At 41.3% G+C, this 15,401-nt stretch overlaps 1 protein-coding gene across 1 annotated transcript in view; it reads right to left on the bottom strand.

Moving 5' to 3' along the window:
* Nucleotides 1–8,773: 8,773 nt before the first annotated feature.
* The window catches only part of USP46 (ubiquitin specific peptidase 46), a 64,275-nt gene continuing 57,647 nt past the window's right edge, over nt 8,774–15,401 (bottom strand). Inside the window, exons 8-9 of the mRNA XM_004038668.5 lie at nt 13,228–13,306; nt 8,774–12,341 (exon numbers count right to left, since the gene is read on the bottom strand). Of these exons, the coding sequence (XP_004038716.1) occupies nt 12,240–12,341; nt 13,228–13,306 (181 nt within the window). The 3' untranslated portion in view covers nt 8,774–12,239. The remainder of the gene's footprint in view (nt 12,342–13,227; nt 13,307–15,401) is intronic.

The raw sequence follows: 15,401 nt of genomic DNA, 5'->3' as shown, positions 1-15,401 counted from the left end.
AGGGAGAGATGGAGATTTCAAGAGCTACAGTTGAGCTTGCATTCCCTTTCTCCTGCAAGCATCCACCACACAGAACAGTGACTCTGCTTCTACTCTGGGCAACCGTCACCAGTCCCTCCTTTCTTGCTTTAGGTAAAACCAACTTGGAAAGTGATGCAAGCAAGTCTTGATAAGATCTCAGGGCTTCTGTTTCCTCATCTTGACTTTGGAAAGTTTGAACTGTTTTCCAGGAACTCTCTTTCCGCTCTAGCATTCTTTGATTTAACACATTGATCAGTAAAATCTTCTAATGACATGCCACAAGAGAAAACATCAACAGGAAAGGGGCAAGACAAACAGAAATTTTGAGTCTGGCCCCATCCTTTTGGGATAATTCCAGAAAAGTAAGGGGTAGATGGAAAAGTGAAAACCTAGAAGGCATGTAAAACAGCTGTGAGAGGTAGAAGTTGTCACTTTTGCATATATATATTCATAGAACTATATTCTATAATCTATATTAGTTATGAAGTGATATTGTTTCGTTACAATTTTCCAAATAAATGTGGTTACTTCCTTATACTGCAGCTTCAGTCTCATTATTTTTTATATTATTTAGCCACTGTAAAAGTTAAGGCCATTTCAACAATTAAACCTCTGCATCACAAAAATGTTTTTGCATTTATGCTAATGATTATGTTATAACATCTTCAAGTTAGAGGAATGACAAAATACATGGAAAATCCCTTAGAGTTGGTTGTCAATCTAAACCATATCAACACCTTATACATTTGTCCTTTATGGGTTTAGAGATCCTGAATAGTTGAAGGCTTGTTCGTTTGGTAACTTTCCAGTACCATCTGAAAATTCCAGCAGTCTGAAACAAGACTGGCTATAATTAACTGTTGAAGCTGAGTCGTGGGTTCACAGAGGTTGTGTTCTATTCTACTTTTGTACTTTTAAAATTCCCCATGATAAAGTTTTAAAAATAAACTATATCTACTTTCCCAGAAATCTATTTTAAAATACATTCTATCAGGCAGCTTTCTTTAAATGTTAGTGTGACAGAAGTCACTCACTCACCAGCCATGCCTAAGAATGCATGAAATCTCTGTTCCCTTCAGCTCTGCTTTACCATTTTTCTTTATTGAATATTCTCCCTACACTTCCATCATTCACTTATTCACAACACTTGTTCTCAGAATGTCACTATAGACTTTTTATTTTTTTGAGACAGGGTCTTGCTCTGTCACCCAGGCTGGAGTGCAGTGGCACAATCATGGCTCACTGCAGCCTCTACCTCCCCAGGCTGAGGTGATCCTCCCACCTCAGCCTTCCAAATAGCTGGAACTTCAGGTGCATGCCAGGAAGCCTGGCTAATTTTTCTAATTTTTGTAGAGATGGAGGTTTAACCATGTTGCCCAGGCTGGTCTCAAACTCCTGGGCTTAAGTGATCTGCCTGCCTTGGCCTCCCAAAGTCCTGGGATTACAGGTGTGAGCCACCATGCCCAGCCGACTTTCTGTCCAATACTTCATTCCTCCATATATGTAAATGGAGAAGAGAAAAAAATCCTGTACCTAATGTAATTAAAGTTCCATTATGTAGCTTATAGTCTGGGGTCAGCAGACATAATTACAAATAAATGCCCCTAGCAAAATTAAAGCAGGAAATCTTCAAAATGCAAAACTATTTTCCAGAAATTCTAAAACAGTAAATGAGTCCCTATCCCATATCACTTTTGAGAGGTCTCACAGTTTTTGCCTACAAAAATCAAAACTTACAAAAAATTGTAACCAAAACTTGAATAGCAGAAACAAAATAGGATATTTGTTCTCAGGTAGGGGAGGACTATAAGGATTAAAATTATGCTTTGCTACTTTAGTTGGCTTGCCATGAGGCTCTTTTCTTGTACCTCCGAAAATCAGAAAGTGGCTTTCAGATCTTTTATTTAAACCCTTACATCGATTTCTCAAATATCCCATTTTCTTTCCTTTCTTCTTCTTCTTTGTTCTTCCGTGAAAAGAAAATTTCAGGACCTTCCCTATTTATTATGCCAAGGGCAAAAGTTAAGCCCTGGAAACTGAGTCACAGTTGTTTTTCTTCTCTGGTGAATGACCGTTGCTTCTTGACCTTTGTGTTGAGATGTTATACATTAACGAGACTCCCTAATCTTTATTCAAACCTAAGCTAAATGAGATGGAGACCCTCATGATTTTCACCTCTTTACAACTAGATGTTAAGTAATCCTTTGGAGTGTAATCAATAGTAGCCAATCAAATCCTATATCTCTGTGTTAGCCTTTGTATGGAGAATGTTGTGATTCTGTTCTACACCTGTTTTTGCCTATGTAAATAATCTTCACTTATCCCCACACCGAGAGCACTAATAATCATTCTCTGGTATCCGGGTGTGCCTGGACAGCTACCCTCAATCTTTGTACTTAAACTCTTTTAATTGGATCCTGACTCCTTTATTTTAGGTTGACCCTTCCTTTCCTGCTTTGTAACATTAAAAAGCTAAATAGGAGTAAGAATCACCTCTCTTCTTCTTAGATTTCTCCACGTTAGCCCCACACCCCCTTGTCACGCATTTGTTTTAACTCGACAACCCTTTCTAGGCACCAGCTTCAGACAGGGACAGGACACTGTCTTCATGGAGCCCGTCTTCGTCTCTCTTTTCATGATCTCTTGTTCCATTGCCCCGTCTTGCAGAAAGGTAAGGGCTTGTTTAACTTCAGTCTTGGTTTGGATTCAAGATCACTGTTGTCACATTTGGGAGTGTTTTTTTAAAAAAAAACAAAACACATAGACAAGTAATGCAAACAAAGTAAGAGCAAGACTTGTGTAGCAGCTCTTTTGAGGACAATCAGGAGGTGTCTGGGGGGCCCTTCCCACTAGAGGGCACTGGACCCTGTCCCTCCATCTTCAGTCGTCTCTACTGGCACATGCCCTGTCCACACCAGAATGACCCCTCCCCACCCCAGCCCTATGGCTCTGGAAAGCTCTTCAGCACACATAACAGGATCCAGACAGAACTTGGACCTTCTCTGTTGGAGCAAATTGGAATTCCTGAAATTGATTGAACCCTCCATACAGAGGGAGCTCAGTCCGCATCTCCTCGGTTTAAGGCCCTGCCTCAAATAGGGGTTCTGATCCCTCAGGAAAGCAAGGGCTCGAGACACAGACATACCTGAGCCTGAGGGACTCTAAGGGGAGGTGTGGAGGTGCCAGGAACTATGAACAATGAGCAAAGCATGTCAGTTGTACCAGGGCATGCCCACCATCACACTACATGCTTTCCAGCATTTCTATTTATTACAAAACTGCTTTGACCTTGTTTTACAGGTTAGGAAAAACTGAAGTCCAGATTTCTCCAGTTACTTGTAAGAAGCCTTCTTTGGTGTCTGGGCCAAAACCACCAATCCCGTGGGCAGGACGAGTTGCCGCAGATCAATGAGGTGCCAGCACACCAGTAGCCATCCTGTTTGTGTGTATGATGCTCCTTTCCCCCTTGCCCTCATGAGAACAGCAGACCTCAGGAAATGACTTCTCAGTCTAGCACTTTCCAGCCAGACCATTAGGAAAACAACTGTGGTTGAACAAATGCTCAGTGCACTGGGAGACCACACACTGGGGGACTGTGGGGCATCTCAGTAAGCAGCTGTCAGAAAGAACTTTGAGGATGGAGGCCTTGCTTAGGTCATTCGTGGGAGTGTTCCACGAATAGGGGTGTGCTTTGGATTGGGTGTTGTCAGGAAGTGGGGGAGATTATCTGATTGAGATGGTAGTAAATCTCATGTAGCACAGATGAGAGCAAAGCTAAAATGGGAACTGGTGAAGGGCAGCAGGCACTCGGATGAAGAGTTTGTGATTTCGTGGTTTACGTAGTGACCTTGTGTTTGTCTATGCTGGGATGAAATTATTAAGTGGTCTTGTTTTTTGTCTAACTTCATCACAGTCACGGCATGACCTTGTCTGAGGGTGGTGTTCTGTGCGATTTACGTGGAACAAGAAACACCACAGCCCAGTGATGAACGCCAGGATGCCTCCTGACAACATCAGAGGGCGGCTGTCTCAGGCTAGCCCCTGGCTGTCAGGGGATGCTTGTTTTTCTCATGTCTTCAGCGCCATCTTTCATGCCTAGGAAATGTTAGGAAATGTTGTGGGGAATAAATAGAACAGTAGAGCCTAGTATCCCAGAACTACTTATGATTTAAGTAGCTAATATTATATACTTTCCATTGTTTTGCCAATTGGTCTGTCTCCCTTGGGGACTTGTGTGGAAAATGGCCCCTTCACCAACTACCACTCATCAGCACCCTACCCCAATACTATGTCCAACATCTGACTTAGGCAAACCAGGAAGCAAAGGCCAGGACTGAACTAGGATCTCATGCCTCCTGATCCTTTGCTTTCCCATATGCTAGCGGGATTGCATCGGCTGGTGACCAACCCACACTGGAACCTGAACTCCACTGAATTGAATCTAAAATTCCATGGGAGAGCGAGGTCAGGGAAACAGCAGAAAGAGCAGAGAATGTGTAGGTTTCCTGTCAACGACGGACAAAGTGGGGTTTACCTAAGTCCCAGCTAACCTTGCAAAGCACACACACACAGGTGTTGGGCAGGTGTTCTGGCAAGACCCAAGGCTAGAAGCTAAGCAGTATTAGGAGTCTTAACTTTATTCCCCTCCTCTTACCCCCGAAACTCACAGCCCCTTATTCTTCTACATTATGTACACATTTCCATCTGAGGGGAGGTTGTATGGTGAATTCATTCTTCATAAACCTTCACAGACTCCTCAGATGACATAATCAGTTAAAAGTCCAAGTCAATCAATAGCCACACAGGAAGAGGGTTTTCTCTCCATTCTACAGCCTTCACCCTTCTGCTGAAGTGTCATACATCTGGGAAAGGAAAAGAACATCTCGGGACCCCAAACTCACTATACCAAAGGGAAAAGTTAAGCTTGGAAGCTGGGTCACAGAACACTGTCTTTCCTTTTGTTCCTAAACAGATAGCTACAAGAGGCCACGTCTCCCCAGGTGGCCTCCCGGAGTATGGGACAAGAGGAGAGTACAAACCATCCCCACTGCCCACCCTGAGATAAATGCATATTTGACTTCTTCCCCTATTCTGTGTATCTTTTGTAAAGTGCAGTTTTACTGAGCAGGGGACATACATAATCGACTGTTCCTCTACCCATTCCTTGCCACGTGCAACATATGGATTCAGTGAGTGTGAATCAAAGCCTCCTAAGAATGTGACCATGCTCTCCCTCTTTTTTTTGTTCTTTCCTCCTTTCTCCTCCTGCCTACTTTTCCCCTTTAAATACTGAAGCCCTCAAAATCCTCTTTGGAGAAAGTAGCGGCCATAGATCATACTGTAGCTTGTGTCTCTTTTCCCTAGTGTGTCTTCAACCTTGGCAAAATAACCTGTACATTGATTGAGACTTGGCTCAGTCTTTTGGTTTACATGTCAAAGGTGCCACATATGACATACCTAGCCTAGCAATTTATACTTAATATTTGTTCTCTGGGCTTTGGGGTAGCAGAGATAGAACAATATACTGAAGCCATTTCTCTTCAAAGAGTTTTCAAACAATTTATTTCACAGGAGAGGTGGAGAAGGCCAATCTTCTTCACACAAGTTTTATAACCCATTAAAACAGTATCTTTCTAATCCCCTCAGAGTGGAAAACAGGTAATTCTCAACCTGGAGACAAGCTCTGAAGTACAGAGCTATCACCTGCTGCAGGAGGTGTGAAGGCTCATTCTTAACGTTTTCTCACGTTTATTTTCCATTTTCTTAGCACAGAATGTTCTTTCCAGCAAGGTCCATTAAGAGAGACTGAAATATGAATACGGCTGCATTGGATTCCAGAGGAGGACTTGATCAAATACATAGAAATAGTGGCTTCAATGATCAAATTATTTTGCTTCTAGTCAAGTCGGATACAAGTCTGAGTTTTCTTTTCAAAGCTCCCTTATGCTGAGAGGAAGTAAGAACAGAATCAGACTGCAGTCTACAACACAAGTGCCTGAACTCCTTTTCCAAGAAGAGCTTCTGTAGAATTCCACACTGCCTTAAGCACAACCTCACTCTCTCTCTCACTCTTGGGAAAGAAAAAAGTGAAAGATGCATCCGTGTAATTGACAACCTGAGTACGATCCCAAGGTTGTTAATACATAGTTTATTATAATCATGTGGGAAGTAAGCACACAATTAGAAGTCTTTTCTATACAATCTAATGTCATTTCTGACTCTGGTATCTCATAACCAAAATGAAGCTATTTTTCCTTTGTAAGCTCCTAATGTCTTTTGTTCAAATCCCTTTAAAACATAAAGGAACCTTAAAAAGCAAACAAAGGCTGATGCACCAATAAATCGCTTATGCCCTATCTTATTTTGGTAAGTCTAGATAGGCTCTAATTATTTGGTCATAATGTAAACAGATTGTTTAGAAATAACAGATATTTGATTCATAAAGCTCACTGTTGAGGCTTTCATGATACTGGCTCTTTTAACATGAGAAGAGGCAAAACGTGAAGTTCATTGCTGCAACATAATCGATTTATACTTTGTTTTTCAAAATGCGTTGTCCCTGAGCTAGAAGGCAGGCTGGGAAGAGTGTGGGGCTCCCAGGAAAAAAGATGGTGTGGTTTCATCCAACAGTGCCATCTGCATGGTGAGGCTGGGGCTGAATACCAAACTGTGCTGAATTGCAAGGAGTTTCCCCCACACGTGTTATTTCCACAACTTACATTTTAAATTTCTTTCTCACCCAGACTTGTCTTCTGAGACAAAAAACGAGTCCGTAAGAGGGACCCAATCTGTGTCACCTTTTTATCCCCCAGCTCCTATCACAATGCCTAGAATGCAATAGGTGCCAAATAAATGCCTAATTAAAAATCTCTCCACCTGGGGTATCTTCAGAAAAAGTCTACATGGGCTATCTTTAGTACTAACCCCACAACCAAAATTTTCCTTCAGTAAAAGAAAAATGACTGATACGGTTTGGCTCTGTGTCTCCACCCAAATCCCACGTTGAATTGTAATCCCCAGTGTTGGAGGTGGGGCCTGGTGGGAGGTGATTGCATCATAGGTGGTTTAGCACCATCCCCCTAGAACTGCCTCATGACTGAGTTCTCACGAGATCTGGTTGTTTAAAAGTGTGTAACCCCAGCCGAGCAAGGTGGCTCTTGCCTGTAATCCCAGCACTTTGGGAGGCTGAGGCACCTGAAGTCAGGAGTTCCAGACCAGCTTGGCCAATATGAGAAAACTTTGTATCTACTGAAAATACAAAAATTATCCGGGTATAGTGGCACATGCCTGTAGTCCCAGCTACTTGGGAGGCTGAGGGAGGCAGAAGAATCGCTTGAACTCGGGAGGCAGAGGTTGCAGTGAGCTGAGATCTCATCACTGCACTCCAGCCTGGGTGACAGTGAGACTCCATCTTAAAAAAAAAAAAGAAAGAAAAGTGTGTAACCCCTCCCGCTTTGCTCTCTTCCTCTTGCTCCTGCCATGTAAGATGGGCTTGCTTTCCCTTTGCCTTCTGCTGATTGTAAGTTTCCTGAGGCCTCCCCCAAAACAGAAGCCTGTACAGCCCATAGAACCATGAGCCAATTAAACCTCTTTTCTTCAGAAATGACCCAGGCTCAGGTATGTCTTTATAGCACTGCCAGAATGGACAAATACAACGACTTAGTAATATATTTTTATCTTCATGTAAATATAAGGGAATGGAAATGGAAGGCTTCATTTTTTTAGTAAAGGTATTTTAAGCATCAATAAAAAGAGAGGAAAGGAAATTTGAAGAAATGGGAAAATACATTCTCTAGAATTTGTGTCACCTTGGTAGTGAGAGGCCTGTCCTATAAATCCCACGACAAAGTGAGGCCTAGGAAAGAAAAACACAGTCCCAAGGAGGTTTTCTCTGCCCTTTGGCCTTCGTGGCAGACAGAAGTGACCTTCCCAGCAGTCTCTGTTCCAGCTCAGTCAGGTTCAACTGCACTGCCCCGAGAAGATGGACAGCAGCTGGGAGACTCAACACTTACTGGCACATTCCCTGCTCTTGGTCTATGACGTTTTATTCCCATAATTGGGCCCAAGCATGTATTCAGATGACAATCTTCTGTCCACCCACAGATGCCCTGGGTGATTGATGGGGAAAAGCAGCCCTACCTGTGGTTACTGTAGGCTTCACTGAGGCCACATGGCATGGACCTGTGCCTGCCCTCCTTCTGGGGCACGGAGTGGTGTGAACCCACGTGAGTATTTCTGAAGCTGGGGGGTCCCCCATGGCTCAGAAACAGGCCCAGAAGTCAGGGCACCAGGGACCAATCACACTCCTACTCCTTCCTAGAAACCAGATACTGGAAGCTGCCTCCTTATTTGGGGAATGGATCTTTCATTTCATAACTGGTTAAAAGGATTTTATATGCAAAGTCCCCAAAAAGACATTCACTGTGATGCCTAGTTAACTATCCCTAAATTCTTTTCACTGATATTCTCAATTAGCTATTCTCCAGATACCATTTCCTGAATTAAATTCTGTTGATCTTTTTCACTCAAAAAAAGTGATGAGTTATCTCCAGAACATTGATTTTTATCAACCTTGAGAGTAATACTGCCTTTATATATTATAATGATCAGAATGTTCTGTACATTTCCACTGCTTCAAAATTGTTTGTAATAATTACTTGGACATAAGATCTGCCACTGACTCACACTTTATAAAAAGGATTTTAAGTCCATGTGTGTAGCATTACCTGGATATAATTCTCTAGAAAGAGAATTCCCATTTTATTCATTTATTTATTTTTTGCAAACAATTTTAGAGGCAGGGTGTTAAACTGATTAAAATTTCACAAGATTGACATTATTGCTTAAAGTGCTTGAATTGGTTACATTTTAAAAAATTAAGGTACAGATTATTTTAAATAAAAACTACAATATTTTTAGCAACAAAATAATAGGAATGCCACACAAATACAGTAACTATTTTGGTTATACAGAAATGGAAGCCAAAAATAAATTAATGTAATACTGGAAAACAGAAATTTAATTAGGCAGAAAAGTAGTAAATAATTTTCCCTGACCCATGCCACTTACATGAGTTCATTACAATAGTGCTGATAAATGCCTTGACCATATAATAGCAAACAAGGGCAAAACATTTAGTGCACAATATTTTAATACACATGAATATACAAAGTTGATCAAAATGCAATGTTGAAAGATAAAATCCATCTGTAATAAAGCTACACTCCAATATCTAAAATAAGCCCTAAGCTCCAGTTAGAACATAGATCATTATTAGGCATGCCCATGAAATTAAGGGTATCCATGAAAATAAATGCATAGGGACCATTTCTGACATTTTTTCCCTATTTTATCCTAAACCCCAAATACACCAGGCCATAAAACCAAATATGACTGACTTCCTATTCAAACTAATGCCCTGCTTGTGTTGTGCCTCACTCTCTTTAGACCAGTCCATTTCCTATGACCACAGAAGTGAAAATGCATCAACACAATAGGACCAGATGCCAGCATTTTACCAACATTTACTTTTAAACACATGATTTTTTAGCATTCTGTGCCATAACCTAGAGGCTAAACTAGTAAGTAACCAATAAAGCAAACGTTCCTTCTGTTTTTTTTTTAAATGTAAAACATTGTAACTTATTTTGTAACACCCAGCAGTTAAAAGAAATACAGCAGGCCTACTCACTCCTGCAGATGACACACGAAATCCTTGGCCGCTGGAGGGAATACTGCAGAGCCTTTGGGCTATCGCTGACCTCAGAATGGTCTCACATCTCCCACACCATTTCCTGCTTTACACTGTGAATGAGGGATGTAAACTAAAAGTGTTTGCATGTTACTGTCTTTACATAAAGAGACATGATTGGGAGAAACCTGCAGCTGCCCAGTGTTTGTTTCATTTATTGAGAAGGAAGAGGGAAAAAATTAGCAGATAGCTCTAAATTTTAAAAAGCTGATGGAGTGTTGCTGGAGAAGTGTGTTTTGGTCTTTTTCCAATCTTCTTTTCCTGCACCATGCAACTGTTTTAATGTCTTTGCAATATTTTCTTATACTTACCCTTTTTCGTTCCAAAAATCTATCCATGAATGCTGAATTTTAACTGACTCTTTCTATTAAAAGGAATTACTTCGATTAAATCACTGGGAAAAACATTTTGCACAACCAAATAGAAAAGAAATATCCTGAACTTATGACTTAGCATTTAAACATTACTTCTACAGGCTTCCAACTGAAATATTTTTTCTAATAAATTAGCTTCAAGAGGTGTTTCAAAGATAATTTTAATAACTTTTCTTATGAATCAGTTCCAAATATATTAGAGACCAACCATCATGTTCTTAAAACTTTGTAACTTGCAGTCAAATATATGGATTCTATGTAGTACAAACATCTCCCCACATCAATCACCTTCAGTTGGAAAGTGCCTCTCCTTAAAAAGAGATCAAGACTCACCTTCCAGGTAGTGATTACCGCATAAGTTTCATGGAGGAAAAAAAAATATTTATAAATGTGAAATTGCCTCTAAACAAGGCAAGGTACATTTCCATCACTTGTATAAAACAATAACATGAAGAACACCCTGTTTTGTCTTCTCCAGTGAAAAGTAAAACATTTCACTTCAAGCATAAACAAACGAAATGTTGGCATGCTTACTTAAGTTCTGAGCAATAAACAGTTCAAGATATTTCAAAGATAAGAAATCCAGTTTTCATCTAGATAAAGTGCTATCCTCTTCATTGTTGCAAAATGGCCACTAACATTTTCCATTTCAATTTTAGTTCACATTATGCCCAAAGTTTGCATGTTCATCAGTGGATGCATCAGGTAACAAAAATATGTTCACAGTTTATTATAGTGTATGGAAGTTAAGTGACTTCTAAAGGAAGCCAAGATCTATGACTCAAAAACCAGCTCAACAGCAAAACACCAAATGACCCTTTTAAAGGTACCAATATTCAAATGCTCTAATAAATACATATATAACAAAAGTGAAAAAAGTAACTATAGTGAGATGAGGTTCTTCCAAAAAAATTCTGTCTTGTCAAGCATTCTAGGAGTCTGAGCCAAAGAAACAGCGCCATTTTGTTCATTCCTCCCCCTGCCCACGGACACTTCCTTTGAGCCACCTCCATACCCAGCTAACTCTGGTATTCCCTCTAGGGAAGGTTCTGTATCAGCCCTGGGACTCGCCAGTGCCTCAGTAAACAGACGGACTATGTTAAAAAGTTAAGTTGTACAATGTGCTGATGGCTGGAAAGATGCAGTACCTTTGTTATTCCTGATAAGGAACAATGCCGTGCTGACTGGCTAAGGGGAGGTTTGCCAGCCCTGCAGCCATTGACTGCCACATCAGCAGGATTGGAAAGATACCTTGAAAAGCTTAGCAGTGCCGGATACAGGATAAATACAACTCACAGGGCCTTACATAAGTGTCACTGAAAATAAACAACATAGAGTTATTTTCCTGAAACTTGGTTTTGGTAGAAAGGTACGAAAATAACTTTTCATTGTCCACAAAAACTTCCTCCTCTTGACTTTGTCTGCCATGAGCCTTCTTAGCCCCTGGAATTCTAATGGCTAGGTCAGCACAGCCCAGTGCCAATGCCAGCCAACACCAGCCACCACGGACAGCTTCTCTTCACCCTGTTTCATGTCAAGGATGATTTTAATATCGAGGTTACTCACTTTTCAACATTTTCACTTGCACAAACTTAAAGCTATACTTGCACCCCTAAAAGGTGAATATCTACCCAATTCTTCTGTCCTTGTATCAGAAGAGAGGCAGAGAAGCTGAAAATGGGTAGCAATGCTTCCAGGGACAAGTTAAAGGAATGCATTGTAAGAAGACCTGGAAGCCATAGAAGTTTAGCAAACACCTAAAACAGACCGTAGACATTCATAGGAAATGTCATTCTAATACAGCCAGACATAATGAATGGCATAGCTTTCCCCCAGTCCTAAAATTAGCAACTGTTATTCATATAAATCAGACTACAATCTGATTGCAGTTAACTCTATGTCAGACTGAAAGAAAACCAAGAGTAGTGCTGCATGTAAAAACACAAAAGGAGAGAGTCTAACACAGCCAGACCATTGAGACTCGGAGTGATACCATTAGTGGGCCACTGGGGAAGAAGAAAGACTGCAGAGAAACCAGGTAATAGTGCTTTGAACATTTTCCCCCACTTGAATTAGTCCCACAGTTCTTTAAGTTACTCTCTTGACTGATAGAATAAAATATATCCAGATTCTGAATTTTTTGATATATCTGACGTCAGGCCATAGAATTCTTCAATAGCTTGAGCATCTATTTTCTGCAATAAAGGAGAAAGAAAACAACACAATTACTTAACATGATTCCTGGGGAAAGGAAATAAAAACTAATGGAATATATATTAAAATGCAAGGAACACAATTTGTTATGAAATCATCATTAGGAACTTTCAATAGCAAATGGAGAATTCCACAGACTTGGCTAAAGGACATCATCACATAAATTGTACATCTCTGGGAAAGAAGGCAATGCCTTCATGCACTAGCAACCCTGTGTGGGCACTCTTTGAAGAACAAGCCAAGACATCTCCCAAATGGTAAACTGATGGGTCCTGGAAATAGCCTTAAGTCTTTTTGGCCACCAGAGTTCATCTCTTTTGGTGTTATTCCACTAAAACTGCTACCCTAGTGGGTTAAAATAGATCATGTCTTTGAGTGTAGAATTCATTCCAGCTAGTATTCTTTTATAACAAAATCAATACATAGAATGTATCGGTGTAATATAAAGATTTCCAGATCCAACAGACTGAATAAAATATTTTAAACAATAATCAATACAAGAAAAATTTGTTATAATAATTTTAATATAACTTCGAAGTCTATTGTTTGCCCTGTATCAGAGGGGGCTTTAGTCATGATAAGAAACAAGACTTACACTGAAGTATGATTTACGGTGGCACAGATAGAGAGATCCCATGTCTATGGCTGAACCGTGGAGAACACAGCGTCAGTGAGTCCATGATCACACCCCTTCTCCCTTTCCATGGAGCATGGGGATTCGCAGAATTTGGTTTTGAATACAAATTTAAGTTGTTTTCAAATTACATTATGGGGAAACAGGCCTATTTTAGAAAATGTCTATACATATACATTCTCCGAAATACTACTGATGCTCTATGACTACTGGAGAATAATCTGCAAACCAACCTCTACAATGTCATCATCAAACAAAAGCCAGAAGCCATGACTTTTCACAATAGTGATATAATGCCCACGATTAGGACCACTGGAAAAGAACAAATAAAAGACAGTTAGCAAGTTAACATTTATCTCTTTATAAAACTCTACTTAGCTCTTTATAAGCAGTGATTCTCTGGGAAAAAAAACTATGTCATCAGCATAAAGAACTTGGCATATAGCTCATGTCTATGTTTACAACACCATGCTGGACACAGGGGAATACAGAAGTGTGCAGAAGAGATGTCTCCTAAGGACTCATAATCCAGCAGCAAAAACAGACACTCAAATTCAGCAAATATTAACAAAAAATTACTCTCTACGTATTCTGTGCCAGGCCCTATTCTAGCTGTCAGGGGAAGAAGCAGTGAACAAAACAAAGACCTCACTTACTTAGGACTTGGGGTAGGGGCTAGATTGGCAATACACAAACTAAACTTATAAATGTATGTCAAGTGGTGAGAAGTGTCATGGAGAAGGATGAAGCAGGGTAATGGGATATGAGTGATGGGAGGAGGTAATATTTGATGGAAAGTGAAGGGAGGCCACTTTGATAATGTGAGTAGAAGGAAATTTCCCTGAAGGAAATGGCAGGGGGAGGGGTAGAGGTGGGGGTCAGGGCGTGGGGAGAAGCCATGTGACTCTGGGATGGAAGTTTCAGAAATAGGGAATAGCAAGTGCAAAGGCCTGGGGTGGGCGAGTAGCACTTGGTGTGTTCAGGAAGAGCAGAGAGGCCAAAGGAGGCCAGAGCAGCAGAGTGAGCGAGGCGGGGAAGACCAGAGGGGGCTGAGGGGCAGGCGCAGTAGGAGGAATCGCAGGTAAGATTTTAGGCTTTGCTTGAGCAAGCCAGGAAGAAATGGGGAATTTTAAGGAGTTGTATGATCTATGCTTTAGAAAGACATTAATAAACCAATATGCATAGTAACAAGTGTTAAAAAGCCGTATACTATGCTATATGGAAAAAAGCAGAAAGGACAACTAAGCAGCTGTTACTATGTAGTTAGGCTAGATTTGCACAAGTGAGGAGATTTCAATCCTAAACCTAAAACTGTTTTTTAATGCACTGTTAAAGTTGAAAAAGCCAAACTTCCCCCTTTGTTTACCCTCTTTCAACACAAGATGACGGCAATGATCTGTTCCTGCCCTTTCTCCAGCCTCCTCCAGCTACTGTCTCCCTTTCCCTCTGAGCTTCAGCCCATTTGGCTCCTCTCACACACTGCCCCCTTCATATTATGGGCCTTTGCATTGCTGTAAACTCTGCCAGAGATAATCCTCCCCCAACTGCATTCTATTTAGCCCTGTGCTCAAATGTCACCTCCCCAGATGAATCTCTGCTGACCACCTCACCTGAAGATGTATCTCCCATCACTCACTCCCTCATCTCCCTGTTTATTCCTGATAGCACTGATCAAAATCATAAATTAACTTGCAGTGGTTTGTTTTTGGGGGTAGCAGGGTGGTGTGTTTATTTGTTCATTATCAGTCTTTCCAGATAGATTATAAGCTTTGTGAGGGCAGGGTCCCTATGCTGTGTGTCTTTACGTTACTCTATTTTCAGATCCTGCATGGAATCCAGAATATATGAGCTTAAAAAAAAACTTGCAGCAGAAATCAGTGCATGAGGCTATGCACCTGCTGCAACTGTGGGCCAGGAGGTCCTGGCATGGAAGGGAAGGCAGGCCCAGCTCCCTAACCTCAAAGCTTTCCAGTGCTACCTGGAAGCCACCCAATCCTCAAGCACAGGCCAGCCCTGCTCCACATAGGAGAACAATGCTACTTCTGTGGGGAGGAGTTTGAAGAATCCTAGTTAGTGGCATGCATGACTTGGCACCAACTGAGCTCTGCTACCAGGGCTCTTCTGACCTTGTGCTCACATTACAGAAACTGACCTTAGAGAACCCAACCTCCCGCTGGACGTCCAGTTCCCTTACCTGTGTCTCTGCCAGTCCTCCCAGGGATTTGAATTGGGCACCCACAGAGACCCACACTGAAAGTCCTGTGTACCCTGTGCAAGGGGCCCTCCTGTCCACACCACCCCTGCCACCCACTTTAGCCACAATGCCCACCAGGTCCCAGGCTCTGCCTGCCCTAAGATCTTCCCCAACCCTGCACCAATGTGAGGCCTCATCCAGTGCTCAAGGCTG

The sequence above is a fragment of the Gorilla gorilla genome, chromosome 3, assembly GCF_029281585.2.
Source record: "Gorilla gorilla gorilla isolate KB3781 chromosome 3, NHGRI_mGorGor1-v2.1_pri, whole genome shotgun sequence".
Lineage (NCBI taxonomy): Eukaryota > Metazoa > Chordata > Mammalia > Primates > Hominidae > Gorilla > Gorilla gorilla.
Note: the sequence above shows the minus strand (reverse complement) of the source record. Positions and strands in the feature narration are given on the sequence as shown.